Source organism: Euleptes europaea, chromosome 12, assembly GCF_029931775.1.
Source record: "Euleptes europaea isolate rEulEur1 chromosome 12, rEulEur1.hap1, whole genome shotgun sequence".
Classification (NCBI taxonomy): domain Eukaryota; kingdom Metazoa; phylum Chordata; class Lepidosauria; order Squamata; family Sphaerodactylidae; genus Euleptes; species Euleptes europaea.
Genome location: NC_079323.1, coordinates 48,380,670 through 48,400,515, shown reverse-complemented (window position 1 = coordinate 48,400,515; position 19,846 = coordinate 48,380,670). Strand labels below are relative to the sequence as shown.

The 19,846-nt window shown below is 41.7% G+C and overlaps 1 protein-coding gene across 1 annotated transcript in view; it reads right to left on the bottom strand.

The window, feature by feature from the left end:
- Positions 1-811: 811 nt before the first annotated feature.
- The window catches only part of ROBO1 (roundabout guidance receptor 1), a 711,324-nt gene continuing 692,289 nt past the window's right edge, over positions 812-19,846 (bottom strand). The window contains exons 28-31 of the mRNA XM_056858074.1: positions 16,114-16,266; positions 4,728-5,036; positions 1,604-1,809; positions 812-932 (exon numbers count right to left, since the gene is read on the bottom strand). Of these exons, the coding sequence (XP_056714052.1) occupies positions 918-932; positions 1,604-1,809; positions 4,728-5,036; positions 16,114-16,266 (683 nt within the window). The 3' untranslated portion in view covers positions 812-917. The remainder of the gene's footprint in view (positions 933-1,603; positions 1,810-4,727; positions 5,037-16,113; positions 16,267-19,846) is intronic.

Here is a 19,846-nt window from a genome sequence, read left to right as displayed (position 1 = left end):
CAAACCCCCGAGATCAAACATAACTTCTTTAAGTGGCACTTCTTTAAGGTGAATTGACACTATAAAGCAGAGGTCTGAGATTTGGGCCAGTCATGATGAAGATGTCCTTTCTCAATGATGCTTAATAATGTCCATTGCTTTGTAAGTTTGTGTTTCCAGAAGAACTGGTTAAGACCAACAATTGTTCAAGTCATTGATAAACCTAACTCAATTTATAACTGCCAAGTTCTCGTTGGCATGCCTTCTTCCTATCCCTAAAAGAGTTCTCCAGTAAAGAATGTACCTTCATGATTAAAGGAATAATGTATATACAAATTAAAGTTCTGTGAGGGTTTGAAAAATGAATGCGTGTGAACCACTATAACCCAAATTATATGAAATAGCAATTTTTGCGGCAAAGGGCTCTTACTGCTGGAAGAAAATGCAGTGCAGTGAAACAAATGCAGCCTATAACAACAATGTAAGGTTAGAAAACCCTTTGCATAGACATCACTCTTTGCAACTTGCTATTGTCTAATCAGTGGTAATCTATAAAGAGGATTATGTACCAGTTTAGTGGCACAGATGTGTTATTCTGCACTGCCTCAGTGAGAGCAAACCAGAACTCCTCCTTCTGCCCAAAACTGGAAGTAGCAACTAGCTTAGCACCACAAAAAAAGCAGTTTAATTGCCCTCTTGGTCAGAGAAAATGTGGTATATTTAGCCTAAGGGAATAAACAGGCAATGTTCATTTTGATGAGTTTTTTAAAGAAACATTAAAATAAAGATTAGCATTCTGATGGCGTAAAAAAGATGAGAAACTGTACACTCTTGATTGCACTGACTATTATTTCTGGCATCCAATATCAGACTTGAGGCATCTTAAGTGATATCTTTTTGATCAGATTTCAAAAAATGTGGAACAGTACATGTCTTCTTCAGCTTTCAGTTTCCTGTAAAAAAAATCAAAACCATTGCTGGGTATTATCTTGCAGTCTCACTCAAAATATTTTCATACACCAATTTTCAAAATGAATGCATGAAAAGCACTTTATGCCCCAGAACAGGCTGTTGCTTAAACAGTGGTTTAAAAGGTAGCTAAGATATGACTGCTATAAAGTAAGTATTGGAACTAAGAAATATTTCATAGAATTAAGGAAGACAACAATTACGTCTTTCCAGCATAATTATGGCTACAGTTTAAGGCTCTGAATTTCACAGGCCGGAGATTTCTGGTCTTTTTTCTCATGACATGATAAGATGTTCGACATGATTTTGCTTCACATTTCACTTTTCGTGTCTTAACATGAAATCAATTAATTAGCAGCAAAGGACTGTAAAAAACCTTGGCAAACATCCTCAGCCAGCACTTAGATCAGTGTTAGGATTAAGAAAATATTAAACAGAAATAAATACGAAACAGCCCCCTTGGGTGTAGGCAGGATAAAATCAGTATATTAAATAAAGTACAATTGGAGATATGCTTATCCTCTAAGGCCATCAGTGTGAAACCATTATACACTAACCAATCTAAGTATAGGATTTTTAAGGGATAAGCCCTTGTATTTGCACAACAGATTTTTCATCCTCCAATGATAAAATGAAATTGTCAGACTGCTATTACCTGTAATTCTTCTTCTTCTTCTTCATCCTCGCCTCTCTCATATGTTCTAAATACCTGCATTTCTGCAGCATTCCTTCGACCTAGATTTGCTTGTTCTACCCTTTGTCTACCTCCTGATCCTCTTGATGACATAGAGCTTGAGGAACTGGGATCTCTAGTGTTGTTTGATGTTGGAAATGTAGGTCTACAATATGGCAGAATATCTTCTGTAGAGAGAATATTACATTTGTTAGTATGGCCATAGACAGATGGATTCTCCAAAATGTGTTGTACGTCTTTCAGTTTTGAAATGGTAATAGTTTGGAGTTTATGCAAGTATAAACTACAGTTGTTTAGGAGAACATGCCCCTTCTTCCAGCTAAGACTCCTTAGATACTAGGTTTCCCCTCTTATTGTGGACTTAGTTGGTTTAAAAGGTACCCCCTTTTACAACCATGACACTAGAAATATCCTGGAATGAAGAGGAAGGACGTTGCTGCAAGGAAAGCAGAACAAGTGCAATCTCCCCCAGCTCAGTGGCATGTCGATTCCCAATAACAAAACACTTTCCAACACTGGAGACATCACTGATATCCCAACATACCCTAGAGGTATATGCACAGCCCAAGGGCATTGCTATTTCATTAACCAACTCCTGGTTTCTCTTCTTCCTTTGTTAAGTCAATGAAGAAGGGCACTCAAATAATTAATTTGCCCTCCATCCTGTTTCAGGAGTTATGTCGCCTCACACAGACTTTTGTGTTCGTGCAGGGCCAGGCTCAGGGTGGCTCACAACAATCAAACAATACAATAAATATAAGGCATTAGTGTATAGATGGCTAACTGCGATCCCATGGGCAAACAACTCCCTGGGGGAAAGGTAAACCAATAAAACATACAGACAATGATTTATTTGGGAAAACAAACGACCACAGCTTTATTGATTACAACAGAATGGATCCAGGGATCGGGTGACCACCCTGCCATCCGATGTATCGATAGCTTGATAGAACGGCCCAACCCACATGTTGGGACAGCAACTGGAGTAGCATATAGATGACCCCCCCCCCCCAGGACATAGATCTCTGGGTGAAGCCTACGCCACCTGGGAGTGGAGTAAATAAACAGCCCCTGAGCTGGACAACAATGATGTACTCCATCCCAAGATCCCTTATGGGGGTCCCCAAAATGGGGAAGGCAGGCACACAGGCACATCTTCCCCAACTTGGATCAGTCCCAATGCCAAAAACCGCCCAAGCTGTGACGAAAGGAAGAAAACAACAAGCCCTAACAAAGGGAGGGTGGGAGGGACTCGCTGCTGCCAGGCCACAAACAGGCCGGTGCCTGGGCAGTTTGCCCTTAAATAGGCGAGGGAAGGGGTGGGGGAGCACCAGCGCCATCACCCCCTGATGCCACACATTCCATGTCAGCCCTGCATGCTGATAGGCTGTGCGGCGGGGCAGTGAAAGGGAGGGCAAATGCCCGACACGTGGAGGGAAGAGAACGGTGCCACTCGCCCCTCCCCCCGCAGTGAGTCCTCCTTTCCCCCCGGAGCCAGACCCAAGAGGATTGCAAAGCGTGACCAGGTAAGTCCTGTTCACTTTAATTCTGGGTACTTATTTTCTTTTTTCCTTTCATATGGCTGGTCACAACAGGGGTGAACATTATAACGTATAAATTAAGAATGTAAGTATTTCAGCCACAGAACAAGTATCCTCTAAAAGGCAACTATCAGATCAAGGAAATTGCTGCAGCTAAAATGCACAAGTTCTTGATTCAGGAATTATATGGTTCATGTTTCATGTATGCTGCAGGCAGGACGAAGTATCCCAGAAAAATTTGCACACGTATGTATAAGTTGTACCCAACAGCCACGAACCACTAAGCTCATAATGTATTTCAGTGAATTAGTCACAGAAACGTCCTTACACGCTTAATAGATTTTAGATATTTACTAGGCTCAACAGTGACACAATACAAAGAATCGGAAGGCTTCTATTTCCCACAAACTATCCAGTTTGCTACAAAAAGTTAAGACGTATGTCAACAATGGTTAGTTTTTATGTAGTAAAGATCCTATATTGACACAGGGCTGGGCAACGAAAAAGACAGAGTATGTTATCTAATAATGAAGTTTCCAGCTCTGTAATTCTTTGAGTCATAAATCAATACATAGTTTCCCCCCTAATATTTTAACACTGTTTTTGTATGGTGATAAATTACTTAAACATTATTTCCAATCTCAGTGTCCTCGGCAAGTTTTGCCACCTGCCCTAAGCTATTAATACAGAAATTGAAAACCAACAACTACAGCACCAATCCTGAAGTATCCTGCTAATTACTTCTCTTTATTGTGACCTACTGCCATTTATAATGACCTTTTGCTTTTCAGCCTATTTAACCAATTTACTGCCCAATTTCTACTCTGCTGTTTCATGCCTAGGGTGACCAGTATCAAGGCCTGGCTTGCGTCTTTGATCACAGCTTTTCCGGGGGTCTTACACATTCTTTCTTACACATTCCTCTATCAGGTCTTACTTAAACAAAGATTATGTTCGTCTGGTATGATCCATTTGTGGTTTTTGTAACATACTGTGCACTGATATTTGCAGCCAGAAGCCAGGCTACTGTTCTTTTGTTTTTATATTCTTCACATCATTAAAGGGGACAGAATGGCCTTTGCTGTACTTTTTGCTTTTAGGGAAGTGAAGAAAAAGGGAGCTAATTTTTTAAAACTTTTGGATGGAAATAAAAAACAACAACACCATGATGCAAAGAAGAAAAACTCACATGGCTCTTCCTAAATGCTTTTCTTGGGGCTTCTCGTGTTACAATAACCAATGAAATGCAATCATGCAATGCAGTATGGGATGTACAAAAGACATTAAATTTCTAAAGGGAATTTGGTTTTATTTGCTTATGGCTTACTTTCCTATATTTCCTACTTGATGAGCACTTCAGGGCTCTATATTTGCTTTGTGTTATGATATAATTAAATTCTAGGAGGCAAGATTCCCATGTCCATCACGAGAAGAGGCAGCCCCACTACGCTACACTACACTATTAGGGTTGGTTGTACTGCAAAAACTTTACTCATAACTACAGGCAAAGCTTTAATTAACACACACCCAGCATTTCAACTCACCTTGAAGAAGATGTGTTTTTGCTGGTGTGCCATCTCGCCTTGCTGCTTTGTTTCCTCGTAGCTTGCTATCACTTTGCTGTTCCTGTGATTCCCGGCGCTCCCCTGAACTTGTCCGAACATCAGAATGCTGGCGGCCGTCAGAGCCTTCTTTCCCTTTATAGCTGGTTCCTTTTCTTTCCGCTGCCCTTTCTGTTCTTGGTTCTATAGAAGAGAGCTTTGGCAACATGACAGGACGAACCTCCATTTGAGATTTGGATTGGGCAGTGGGAGATTTTACAGCAGGAGGCGGTACAGGAGGAGGTGGCAGGTCTACAGAAAGAAAATAAAATAAAATTACCACACAGGATTACATTATTATTTTTATCATTATCATCATGCCCATGTTTCCAAACACTTTCACATAATTTGAGAGCTAGTTTTTTAGACAAATTTCCTATCTCTCTCATGAAACATACAATGGCAATTTCAAAAGATGGAAAATACTTATTATTAAGAAGTCAGTTCCTAGGTTTAAGGAAAGGTGCTGGCAGGGGAAAGTAACAATGTATATAGTTATTTCTCTTCTATATTTTGTCTGAAATAGGCAACCTAATATTCATACTTCCGTGGCTGTTGCTCTTTGCATTTTCTTGGGCTCACTGCTCTGCATCTCTATCCATGATTTTTGTTCCTTATTACCTCTAATCTCCAAATCACATGGTTCCACACTGATATCGATCAATCAATATATCTAATTCTCATAGGGTTGCCAACTTCTAGGGCCTAGAGATGTCCAGGAATAACAACTTATGTCCAGACAAAAGCTCTACTCCTCTGGAGAAAATGGCCTCTTTCGAGGGTGGACTATAAAGCATTATACCCTGCTGAGGTCCCTCCCCTGGCTCCACCCCCCAAATCTCCAGGAATCTCCCACCCTAGAGCTGGCAACCATAAATACTCAACATGGCCCCATCTGTGGATACTTAAATCTTGAGATTGGGGCCATGAACAGACAAGATAGTTCTTTCTGCAAACTTGAGAAAAGCCCCAGGTTTGCAGAAAAATCTGGAATAAAAAAAAAACGGGGGGTTAGCTGCTTCAAATAATTGAAACATCTGTAAGCTTTAAGAAACAAATGCCCTCAGTGGCCATTGCTACGCAACCACAACAATATTGCCAGCCTTCCACCCTTGGTATCTATCAGTAAAAAGGTAAAGGGAGTGCACAGGGCCCTTTCCAGGGCTCTGTTGACCTTTGAGGGAGGACTCAGCAATCCAGCAGCAGCCACAGGGTGAATTGATACCTCACAGCTTTCATGACTAATCCAGGCCCAGCTGTTCTCAGCAGCTACCCTATGAAAGCTGGTGTGGTGTAGTGGTTAAAGTTTCAGACTAGGATTCCAACATCCATGGAAGCTCATGGAATGACCTTGAGCCAGTAACACATTCTCAGCCTAATCTTCCTCACAAGGTTGTTATGAGGATAACGTGGATGAGAGGAGAATGCTGTAAGATGCTTTGGGTCCCACCTGTGGAGAAATTTGGGTTATTGATTAAACAAATAAATAATAAATATAATTGAAGATTGGGCCAAATAAAAAGTAGGTTGGTGGGTGGGTGGGAAAGAGAAAAAAATGAGGATATGGGGATTTGCAAGGAAGAGGGAAAAGAGCAAATAGTGTGGTAAGGGAGAATTAGGGGAAAGTGAGGTGCCATCCACAAGTCCTTTAGGTTTCTTCATCATGCAATTTGGCCCAGAAACTGGGCTATAATTTTCTTGGGTAGAGGCTGCTAGTGGGAAGGAAAGAAAACTGTAGACTAGGATCATGGTGGTAAAGATAGTTTGGTTGGTTGGGGGGTAGCAAAGAAGTAAGCATGAAAAGAGGTGCTTATGGGGGCTCTCAGGAAAGGGAAATAGGAAACAGTGTTGGAGAGGAACATGAGATGGCCCCAGCAAGTCTTTGCAACTTCCCTGCTTGTTCTCACAGAATTCCTTTTAACAATCAATCACTCTGCCCTCCTTCCCCAACACATCTAATTTGAAAGGAGCTGATATGATGTAGTAGCTGGGACACTGGACTGAGATTCAACAGATCTTTTTTTTTTTCCTTTTCAAATTCCGCCTCTGCCACAAACTCATCCAGTGCTTTTAGGAAAGTTATTCTTTCTCAGCCAAGGCCTTATGCAGGGTTTTTGGGATTTCTGTTATTGGTCTTTCTGATGCTACTGGACTTTTGTTGCTTTCAGCTCCAAACATAGCAGGAGTCCAGTGGTACCCTGAATGCTGACCCCATGCATTCTACCCCACCCTCTTCCAACACACACAATCTGCTGGCTGCTGTCTCCAGCTTGCACAGGGAACAGGCTGGTGGGTGGTCCAAAAGTATGTGTGGCTACCCTAGCATTGGGGGGCAGTCTCTGGGTTCCATACCCCCCCCACACAGTGCAGCTGGCATCTGATAAGGCATACAGCTTGGTGGTGCAGGTACAGCGGGCTCAGGGTGGATGCAAGGGAGCTGCTGCCATGGGTGCAGCATAGAGGAGTTGTGGAGTAGCATCCTTTCTAAAATCATGGATCTCCAGGGCAGCCCATCGGCTGGGCCATCCCATTCCCCTTCTGTCACTTGAAGGGGCAAAACATCAGGTCCACAGCTTCTGACTGACTCTCCCCTCTGCCCATGTGGGGACTGAACCAGGAGCCCTGGCCACACCTTTCCACTGAGCCATATCTATCTGTGCAGTGGCCTCTGCCTGGCCCCATGTGGCTGGTGGTAATGACATGGCTGCAGTGGAGCATCTAATGCCTGCTGCCATGCCTCCTTTGAACCTACCCTCTTGGCCCACTGGTTAGAATATTGGGCTTGGGTATGGAGGCTGTGGGTTTGCGCCTGTCCGCTGTCTGTGCTTGTCGTTCTGTTGTTACTTTTTCAGGGGAAGTAGATGTGTGGTTCGGAGCAGAGATGGCCACATTTGGTAACACTTTTGGTGCCAGTCAGGCCCTTGCCGGGGAAGGGATAAGTGTTCTGTCTGCTGCTTGGGTGCCCATCCTCTATGGGAAGGCATTTGGATCACGTGCCTCTGTTGGAGTTGTGCTGTTGTTGAGTATTCCCCTCCGTCCACTGGCTGTCCATGGGGGGCAGTGGCGGTGAGGGGCAGTGGCGGGATTATCCAGCAGTGATTGGCTGTACGTGTGCGAGCCACTCACGGGGGCATCATTGGCTGCCCTTGTCTGACTGGTGGGTGTTGTCGGGGATGCGATGTGTTCTAGCATGGTTGCTATGCTGCCTGCGCCTTGCAGAGGGGTGCCTGTCATTTCTCCCTGTGGGACGTCCTTAGGGAACGGACCAGCAGCGCCACTGTTGTGGCCCTCAGGATTTGTGCTGCCAGTGTATAAAAAAACCAGCTTCACACAAAATGGGATAGAAATGGAAGCACCTTGAAATTGTAACTGTGCAGTAGCCGTTCTGTATGTTAAGCTGTTCACGTGAAGTAACTTGCTACAGGGATCTTTTGTGGCCTTATGGCTTTCCTCTGCACCAAAACATTTTTCTTGGAAGATTGTGGCACATACCGTTTCAAAAGTGGATTCCACAGTCAGATCATTTCATATAACTGAACCATGGTTCAGACAATATTTTTAATAGAAGCTATAGATTTTTTTAATAGTTTCCATCTCTCTCTGGTATTTGATCATTTTGGCTACAAAGCTTGCAATCCCAAAAGCACTTCCCTGGGAGTAAGTCCAATTGAATAAAATAGGTCTAGCTTCTAAGTAAATCTGCTCTGGATTGCTCCTAAAACATTGTAGCATGTTGCTAAGAGATTGTATGTCCTGTTCATTACAGCATGGCATTCCTTGCTGAGAGGAATCCTCCAAATCAAAAAAGGAAACTTTGTAGAGGTCAACACTATTCACCCCTGTGGTATTTATTTAAGAGCTCAAATCACAGAGAAAATCCAGAATCAATCTGCTTCATCTACTGCAAACTGGCATACTTAGTTATTAAACAGAAAACGGAGACCTCCATGCTGAGAAATAAAAAACAAATCATACAGTGACATCAAACTAATATATGGAACTCAGAGGTAACCAGAAAAGGTCAGCTGCGCTTAACTATTTCATTTATATATCTGCATATCACTGCTGCATTGTTGGCTGCTTAAAGAAAAACAATTAACACATACTATTTTATAGCATTTCCTACAGGGAAAATCTAAAAAGTCACTGTAATTTTCAACCCCACTCTAAATGAGAGGATATTGGAACCATGGGAAAAATAACTGTGGAAGTAGAAAATAAATTCCACCAGCAAGTTTTGAAAGCAGAGAATGCAAATCATTATTTAAAATAATTTCCAACATATTCAGTCTTGGTTTGTTCAACTGAGGCAAATTAAAATTCTTTCACTAAAATATCTTTGCATCGTAAGATTAGATCAAGTTAGTTATCTGCTTAATACTGTAAAGCTTTATACCTTATTTCCAGTTAATAAATGGTTTCAATTTCTAAACACACTACATGCTAGCCATGCAAGGGATATGGAGCGTTCCAGCATAATTGTTCCAATTTATAAAGCTGGAGATAAGGATAACCCTAGGAATTTTCGACCTATTAATTTGTTGTCAATAGTTGGTAAGATCAATGCAGCTTTTTTGTTGAATAGACTTCAGTCTTAGATGGCCAATTCCAAGATTATTGGCCCAGAACAGGTGGGATTTTGTAAGGGATATAGCACACTTGATCACTGTCATGTGATCCCACTTGATCAATAAGTATGCCATCTCAAGGAAGGGCTATTTATATGCAGCTTTTATAGATCTTTCCTATGCAGTTGATTCCATATCTAGAACCCGACTAAGGGCTAAACGGAAGTCCACCACAATTGATGGGAGATTGTTGTGGTTAATTAAAAACCTTTATACTGATTCTACAGCCCAAGTGCGGTGTAATAGGGAGGATTATTTAACTGCTCCTTTTCCCATTGTCCGGGGGGTTAGACAGGGGTGCCTTTTAGCACCATCCCTTTTAAATTTGTATCTGTCTGATTTGCCATTCTTTTTATTGACCCTTCTTTCCATCCGTCTAAATTACTGGATACCTCAGTCCCTCTTTTACTTTATGCAGATGACTCAGTTTTACTCTCCCGAACCCGGGATGGTCTTCTTCGGGCTCTGAAAAAGTTCCATACTTATTGTTTGCATGAGGACTTATCTATACATTTTACTAAAACTAAAATTATTAAGTTTGCTTCTCACTCTTCCACCAAAAGAGAAACATGGATAATTAATGGGCGGAAGATTTCCCAGGTTTCCTCATTTAGGTATTTGGATGTCCCATTGCATTCCACCTTGTCCTGGAGATGTAATAAACAACTGGCCACTCAGACGTCTATGGCTACTCTGAAGGCAATTTTGCGATTTTCTCTCTCTAATCGGGCACATTATATCCCAGCAGCTATTAGAATCTTCAGCTTAATAGTGATGTCACAACTTTTATACGGTGCCCCTATATGGATTTCTGCTGTAGACAATTTCATAGAGTGCAGTCCTCGTTCCTTTGAGCAATTGGAGGGATCCCCAGGTGCATTTAATCATCAGCCGTTCGTTATGAGTTTGGTCTTAGCTCAATAGAAGCTTATGCCTGGGTATGTGCCTTTAATTATTGGTTTCACTATTTTTTGAGGCCCTGGAGGATAGCTTGGTAAGCTTAACCCTCAAGGACTCTTATAAGGCTGCCTGGCTCCAGCATTTTGAACATAAGCTATCACTTGTAAATTTAAAAGTGGAAGACCTTTACTCTTCTTCTGTAGATCAATGTAAAAAAAAAACATGTGGCCAAATTGATCTATGCTAGAGATAAGAGTTACACTCATTTTCATGCTCAGAGGACATGTTCTCCACTTGCCCTGGGCCTATTATCTAAGGGTAATCTTCCTTCCTATATGGATTCTCTGGTTAGTCCAAAGTTATGTGGAATCTTTATGCATTCAATTGCCCTTTTTCAATGGTTTTGCTGGGTCGTATGCTAAGGATCCCTTTTTCAGATTGGCTGTGTCCCTGCCCTCTTCAATCAGTGGACTGCTTGGTACATATCCTTTTGCATTGTCATTACATATACCAACTTAGGCTAAAATAGATTATACCATGTTTTAACAAATGGTCCACATCTTCTCGAGCAAAAGGTTCAGTTCCTCTTAGAGGACTCTGACTCTCAGCATACTTATTTTGTTGCTCGTTTTGTGGAGGCTGCAGAGAAAAGACAAAGGGAGGTGTTTTTAGAGATGGGTCTATGACGCACCCCCCCTTTCAACCACCTCAATATCCCACTCTCTCAGCCTGCCTGTATATGCTGAGGGAAAAGCATTGGCCTGAGTATATTTGTGAGGAGATTATTTTCCTTCTCCTCCAGTCCCACACCAGTATTTACCTCAGAGAGAAATATGACACAAGAGGCTTTTTAACTTAAACAGACAAAACAGGGAAGTTTATTGAACAGAACTCACAGAGACTGATTTTCAAGGGAAAGGCAGAAATTGGAGGGAAAACTCAAAGTCAGGTTAATCTACATAAGATTACTTCAGAGAGATGTCTTAGATGTTTTCTTCACTCAAGTTCCTTCAGTTCTTAGTTTCAAGCTTAGGTCTGTCCCTCAGAATTGTTACTCAGATTCAGACTCTCTCAGACTCTGTCCCCAGCCTAGCTCACAGGAGTGAAGGAAGTCTGAGTTCCTTTCCCTCCTCAGAGAACTCATAGAAGTTTGGGGAAATATCCAAAATCCCTCTTCCAGTTCTCTCTCTGATTACCCAACCTTATTGATTGTAATCCTTCACACCTCCCTGCTACCGGAATAGCTCTACCTCAGAGACTAATTCCCCTTTGTGACCGGAGACTGGGCCCTCTCTAACCCAATTCTCACTCCTGTCACTCCCACAGGTTATGTGTTTCAATAGCTTCGGCTTTATCAGAACCCCTCAGGTTCACAGAGTACAGTCTAGCTTCCGCTCAGTCTCGCTACCAAGCTTCCAATCTATCACAGCCTTCTCTAGCTGGTCCCAAGCTTCGACTACTTTCACAGCCTTCTACCCAGGCTGGGTCCCAAGCTTCGAATGCTTTTCTGTCTCTCAGAGCTCAGAGTGTCAGCTCTCTGGCTCCCCCCACTCTTGGTCTGTCAGCTCCTGCTGCAGATTAGCCCCTTATCCGTCACAGGGTCCTACTCAAGTTTTATGGTTTTATTGTTTAAGACCTCGGTCTAAGAACAGGGGGAAAGAAAAAAGAGGAAAGGGATATAGAAGATCAAATATTCCTTGAATTTATAAAAATGGGTCCTCCCAACAATTCTTCAAGCCATCAGAGGCACTAGGATCTAGGCGATCCAGATTTGAATCCCCACTCTGACATGGAGACTTGTTGGGTGACTTTGGTCCAGTCACATAGTCTAAGCCTAACCTACCTCATAGGGTTGTTGTGGGGATACAACAGAGGAGAGGAGAATGATTCAAGCTGCTTTGGGTCCCCATTGGTGAGAAAGTCAGGGTATAAATTAAATGAATAAATAAATAATAGGTTGTATCCCAAAGGCTACCGTTCACACTTTTCTGTCTTCAAAGTTTAATATTCTGAGAATGTGTAATTAGTAAGAGATCCAAACACCATAGTTCAAAGAAACCCCAAACCTATATTTTAGATTTTCTCTCTTAATTCATTTAAACACAGTAAGAAAGTTTGGAAAAGCAGCAATGCTTATAATATACTAGAGCCTGTGAAATATCAAACTATGATTTCAAGTGGGGAGGGTGGGGCTTGAGGAGGGGGGGTCCTCAGAAGGGGATGGTGCCATAGACTCCACCCTCCTAAGCAGCCATTTCCTCCAGGGGAACTGGTGTTGCCAATCTCCAGGCGAGGGCTGGAGAGCACCTTGAATTACAATTGATGTCCAGATGACAGAGATCAGTTCCCTGGGAGAAAATAACTGCTTTGGAGGGTGGAATCTATGGTATTATACCCTGCTGTGCTTTGGAGGGTGGAGTCTATGGTATTATACCCTGCTGAGATTGCTTTGCTCCCCAAATCTCACCCTCTCAAGGCTCCACGTCCAAATATCCAGGAATTTCTGGAGCTGGCAACCATAAGGGAGGCTGGTATATGTAGTTGGGAGATGTGTTGTGATTCCAGGAGAGCTGCTGCCGCCGCTGTTGTTCTGTGTGTGTGGGAAGCAGGTGGGGGGTTGGGATGGCAATGGGAAGCAGAAAGAGTGATGGGTGGGGGGGCAAAGTGACAGGCATGGAAGACAGAGAGAATAAGAAAATGGGTAGTAGGAGGGAGAAAGAGTGAGAGACTAAGAGAAGGAAAGAGGGGAGGAAGCAAAGGTGGGGGGAGTGCTATAGCTCCCCCCACAAATTTCTTGCGGTTCCCCACTTGTTATTACTATCTTTAATGTCAAAGAACAAGAATATGTGATAGCAAGTCTAAGTGAGCTGATTTGTGTAAGAATTATCTTATGCTGTGCAAGTTGTACTCAAGAACCAGAATTGAATAGTGGTTAGATTGCCAGACTAGGATCTGGAGACTCATGTTTGAATGCCTGCTCTGCCACAGAAGCTTGCTGGGTGATCTTGTGCCAGTCACACACTCTCAGCCTGACTTATCACACTGGACTGTTGTGAGATAAAATGGAGAATAGGAGAATGATGTAAGCAGATTTGGATCCCCATTGTGAAGAAAAATGGGCTACAAATTAAACAAAAACAAACAAAGCAACATGGCCAGCAAAAAACAAAACAAAAAACTTTGGTTCCACACAACAGCCAACCGGTTACCCCGGAGAGCCAACAGGGCACAGAGGCCAAGATTTCCATTTTACATGGCAACTCACCCCTGTTCCAAAACAGACCCCCCCCCCAGCTTTTTGGACAGAAATCTATCATTTTATACACAGAGATTTGACATGGCCTACGTTGGTCCACAACTAGGCTTCAGTGTCTCTAAATTCCTCCTCCAGTTATGGTCTCAAGATCTGAGCTTCTCCATTATAGAGAGCCTCTGGGAGTTGTCCTTAAAGTAACAATACCAATATACCACAGCCACAAGTGACATACTTTTCATTCCTCTTACCAAGCTATTCATAAGGGGTCACCATAAGTCAGCTGCGACTTGACGGCACTTTACACACCACACACCAAGCTATCAGTTCTTTCAGCCATTTTGAATGACAGCCATCTGTCCACCTTGTTCCCATTTCTTCTGTCCATTAAACACATGTTACAAGACGAACATCACGATGAAACAATGAGAATGCCCCAGCAAATTTGGTCTTATTAAATGCCTCCCCTGTAACAGCCATTCAAATACGACGATTTGCTCACTTATTCTGCACTGAAGTGTATCCATTCATTTATTCACTGTGGACCATGAGTGGCAGGAAACACCCTCCACTGCCTTATAAAAGAAATGTCATTGGATGTCATCAAATGCAAGAAACTCTTAGGTAACAGGAAAAGGTCAGCTGTTTCACAGATGTCTACATGATTCTTTTTCTATTAAAGAAAAAAAAACTGCTCATATTTTATACTTTATTTTTATATAGGACTGATTTTCCTGACTTTTTTCATTGAGGTAGATATATTTTCAGTAGATTTCAGATCCAACCATACAAACAGACTAAAAAAAAAAATCACGCACCATGTTTGTGTCATTTTTTACTTACTATTGCAAATATAAGAGCAATAACTGCCCCATTGGTACACCCATCCTGGCCAAATTAATTACAACACACAGGTCCGAAGAAATCCATCTCTAATTAGTACATGAGCTAAAATAAGCATGTACTTGAGGATACAAAGCCTATATCAATTAGTTGCTACATCAAAGCAACTGCAGTTTTAAGCTACAGTGCTATGGAGAACTTTTAACACAAACTCGCTATGACATGCATTTGTGTGTTTTACTTATTTCTGTTTTAGAGAAAAGGAAATGATCGAATAAAGATCCAGACAAGGCTGCCTTAGGATATTCTCTCCAGCATAGATGTTTTCAGACCAAAGTTTGATACACAAGCTATTTTTCACTTGGGGGTGGTCCTTACTTTTTTTTTTTTTTTTTGAAGAAAAGAATAAAACTTGAGAAGACATCCTTGCAAATTATAGGAAATTCCCAAAAAAATATTTGTATAGTTTTAGGATTTATACCCTGTGTTCTCCTGTCTCTCTCTCTCACATGCACATGCACACACTCCTCCAATAAACAAACATGGAGAAAACTGCCTTAATAACCTCTTGAAATCAGATAATATCCTGACAATTCAGTTTCAGTGACAAAGGCAGCCTGGGCAGAAGCCAAGAGGCCCAGGTGCATTGTGTCATGCCAGTATTTAATGTAGTCTAATATCAGATAGATGCTAGAGAGAGAAAATACTCAGAATAAAGTACAGATAATAGCATGGACAACCACTCATTGCAAAATTACTTTTGCTCATCATGCTGTGCGCTTTGTATTAAATTTTTCTGTCAAGTGGTAGGAATCACAGGGAGAAGTGGCTTGAAAACCCCTTCTTGTAACCCCGGATAAGTATCTATAATATTAGGCTTTCATATGATAATGGCAAATGATGCCCCTCTTTGGAAAAAAAATTCTGACTGGTAATGAAAGTCCTAATCAGATTGTTGTTGTTGAGAAGCAGGAGGTGGGGGGGGGAGATGATGCCTGTGCTGCCCCTCCCCCCTTCCTCTTTAGTGAATTTAGAAAACTTGACAAGATGGGTAAAGTCTTTGGGAATATCTCGTACATGAATTTCTAACAAAGCCCTTTGGTTGTTTTATAAAACTGAAAGGTGGTGGTTTAATAAAAGCTGGCCCTCCTGAGGCATTTTCATTAAAGGCTCTCTCTAGACAACATCACAATGTTTGCATTATCCGTCTATACTCCCCAGAGAATACAAGCATTACCTTTTCAGCAGGAGTCGATATTGTGTGTGAAGGCATGAGAGGAGATGATTAGATTTTGCCTTTTGGTGCACAAAGTAACGGCTTGGAACAATACTATGGTTAGGATTAAAATGCAACGATTTCCCTCCACCCCCCGCCTGCTATTTGAATGCTAAATTGTTTCTGTGATGGGGAAAAATGACACTATGGAGGATTTATTTTAATGAAGATTTTTATCTCATGAATGTATCATTTTCCTCTGTTGTATCCATTTGCCATATCAGGTCTCCAAAACAGTGATAGTCAATAGCTGATTAGAGAATTATGGTAGGTCTGTATGTGGGTAACAAGAAGATTAAGTAAAGAATGAAAACAATGATGCTTTCCGTGTGCTGTGTCAAATAAGCATAACAAGAGGAAGGGCAAGCCATGGACTCCCTCAGCAATTCTGCAGGCATACTAGAAGAGTGCACATCTAAAGACATTTACCATCTGTGTAGACTTCTCTGCGCAGATGTCCTTGCTGGTGCTTTTGCTTTTTGGCAGGTCGAACCTTCTGTATTACAGCAGCACTCATATTGCTGTCAGTAGATACAGGACTAGTGGGTCTAGGGCAGTGTGAGGCATGATAATGTCTACGACCTGGAAAGGAAGAGAGACATCATATTTCAATATGTTCCTTGTTTGTGTTTTTTGAAACACCATTCTCTTTCAATTTGTGAACAGAAACATTATTATTAGGACACTACTGAGGTTTAGGTTTACATAATTATAAAATTAGAAGATAATTCCTCCAGACTAAGACAAAGCTAAATGGGTGGAAACTGCATAGGGTCATGTAAAAAATAATCATAATAGTCATTCCATATTCCTACCTGAATTCCATGTATATTAACTGGCATAGGAAAGAAGTAGAATACAGGAAAGAAGTAGAACATAGGAACATAAGAACATAGGAAAGAACTATTCATGGCTGCTAGTAAAAATGGATACTAGTCATGATGCATACCTATTCTCTCCAGGATCAGATGAGAATGCCTATTATATTAGGTGCTGTGGAACACAGGCAGGACAATGCTGCTACAGTTGTCTTATTTGTGGGCTTCCTAGAGGCACCTGGTTGGCCACTGTGTGTACAGACTGCTGGACTTGATGGGCCTTGGTCTGATCCGGCATGGCCTTTCTTATGTTCTTACGTAAAACGTTTTCAGACTCCCCAACACTGGACATCCCTCAAAGAGCATGGATAATATTAAATAAAGTTCTTTTGCACTTAGGGGGGAGTGGTTGGAGTGAGAGTCAAAGAGGCATAAGTGAAATATAGTAAATACATACAGGGCTGCCTTTAGATCAAAGTTCCTTCTGCACCAGGTCTAGCAGCTCACCTTCATCTATCTTCCTGGTTACTAAGGTTTGTTGAACATTCCTTTTTGACTGCTTTACTTGTAAGCTATCTATCTGCTGTGCATATTTCTGCCTGTCCATCTATGTGCCTCCAACCGAGGTCCCTCTGCCTTTTCTTCATCCACCCATATTTCCATACAAGTCATTAAGGGCTCACTTCAGGGAGGAGAAAGGCTATAGTTCAGTGGCTGAGCCCATGCTTTGCATTGTTAAGGTCATGGGTTCAGTTCTGGCCTTTCCAATTACAGGATCTTAGATAAAAAATCTGGAGAAAAGACCCTGGAGATCTGCCAATCAAAGTAGGCAGCACTGAGTTAGTATGACTTGGTATCAAGATGCTTCATTCTCATAACGAAGCAGCTTTTGTCAGCACACTCCATATCAAGTCCCATGGCTTTTCAAAGTCCTTGCCACTGCTTAATCAAAGTTGTTAATGTTTTTACTGAAATTAGATCAGCTGTGGTTTAAAGACTGTAGATATGACAGTTCACATTTAATTTGTACAAAAAAGAATTGCATGTCTCTTTTTATTGAGGGAAGAAGAAGAAGAAAAGTTGGTTTTCATATGCTGACTTTCTCTGCCACTTAAGGAAGAATCAAACCAGCTTACACTCATCTTCCCTTCCCCTCCCCACAACAGGGACCCTGCGAGGTAGGTGAGGCAGAGAAAACTGTGACTAGCCCAAGGTCGCTCAACTGGCTTCATGTGTAGGAGTGGGGAAACAAATCTAGTTCACCAGATTAGCATCCACCTCTCATATGGAGGAGTGAGAAATCAAACCCGGTTCTCCAGATCAGACTCCACCACTCCAAACCACCGCTCTTAACCACTACACCATGCTAGCAAAAGAATTAAGGGGTAGGTAAGGCAGAAGCATCACTTTGAGTATGCTTGGATTTATTTATTATTTTCTATCCCACTGTTCTTCTCAGAATCCCACACATCCACTTTATCCTAAAAACTTAGAAAGGGTGAAAGACTTGCCCAAGACCACACAATGAACTACTGGGCTTGGTGAACTGATGATTCCTTGCTTCCCATTCACCCTTTAGCCAAGGTATTAAGACAGACATTGGGGGTTACCGCACTTTGTATTCCCAGCGATGTATTAAGAGTTTGAAAATGTTGTAAAAAACATCGCTTTAAAAGGGTTTTTGAATACCACGGCTTATAAATGGTGGGAAGACGTCTTCACAGCTAAAGGGGCCAAACAAAGTGCGAACAGTATTTTTTATAACTTTTTCAAACTCTTAATACATCGGTGGGAATACAAGTGTGGTAACAGCCATTGTAAAAAGAAAAGCCTTAAAATTTATCCATGCAGTTTCTTCATAGAGGAATGCAGAATATAGGGTTCCAAGGTCACACAAGAATAAAAGCTGTAAGTAAGAAAGGTGGTCAGTAGATGAAGTAAACAAATAAAATAGTGAAAAACATTAGAATATTTCACTATCATGTACTGAAGAATTACAGTAAAAAATCAGGTTCTATTGGTTAGCTGTTTGATGCTTTTTTGTTGTAGCCAGTATATGGCCATTTATGCATATCTGTTTCCTTGCGATCAGCCCGCCAACTATTTTGGGGCTTTGCTTTGATTATGCTTGCATCAGAGGTCGCCTCGCTCCCCTGCACATTTTCCCTGTGTTTTCTGAATGCTGGCTAAACATGAATCCAGAAAACATGGGCAAAACACGCATAAACACGTGGAGAGAGCGAGGTGACCTCTGACGGTTGAAAAATGCAAGCATAATCAAAGTGAGGCCCCGAAGCAGTTGGCGGGGTGACCATGAAGAAACAGCCAGACATAAATGGCCTTTGAGTTATTGGGTATTATTAGTTGCTGATCAGACTAAGGCTAATTTTCACTCTCATTTTCACTGTATTTTCTTGATGTGGACTAAGTATTCAATTGTGAAGCACAAGCAGCGTGAAACAAAAGTACACTGCTTTATTATGCAGGTGGACTTTTAAAAAAACTGTAGCAATGCCAAAAAATAATACCTCCTCTGTATGATTCATTGCAGAAATGTATCCACCACATACCACTGATCCAGGGTTGCTTGCTTTACATGATTTTGGGTACATACGTTTTTATAACTGTTATTTTTAATATCATAGCCCTCAAGCAAATTTCCAATTGTTTGATAATTTTTTATATAAATCATGGTGATTAAATATTGATGGAGCACCATCAGTTCAATAAATAATTACTTCTTTGCCAGCAGACTCTAAGTATGTGTTCTGTAATGTATAAATATACTGAGGCAAAAACTGTGTTTGTATGTTGCGCACATGCACAAACAGCAAAAGAGGAATTAAATGTGAGGACAGGAAGGTCACCAATAACCCTGTCCTTTTTTTTTTTGTAACAGTAACTTAATCACGTTTATTCTTTATGTTTTAATTTGAACAGTGTTTAAATTATTTAGTACCCCTTCTAGTGCCTTACCAGCAGGAGTACCACAAGGACTTGTGGAGGAGAGGATTTCATGATGTCTTCCTCCACTGTTTCCTCTTTCCTTTTACTGAAAGTCTCCATAGACTTGCCCTTTTCCTGTTTCCTTCTCTCCTTCCTACCAACTAGCCAACCCACCTTTATTTGCCCCCACCTTCAGCTTTCTCTCCTTCCCTCCCCCTGGCAGCTTTTCCCTAGGAATACTGGCGAAGTTGCCCAGTGCCAGTCACAGGGGTGAGCCAGCATGGTGTAGTGGTTAAGAGCGGCAGACACTAATCTGGAGAACCAGGTTTGATTCCCCACTCCTCCACATGAGCAGTGAACTCTAATCTGGTGAACCGGGATGGTTTCCCCACTCCTAC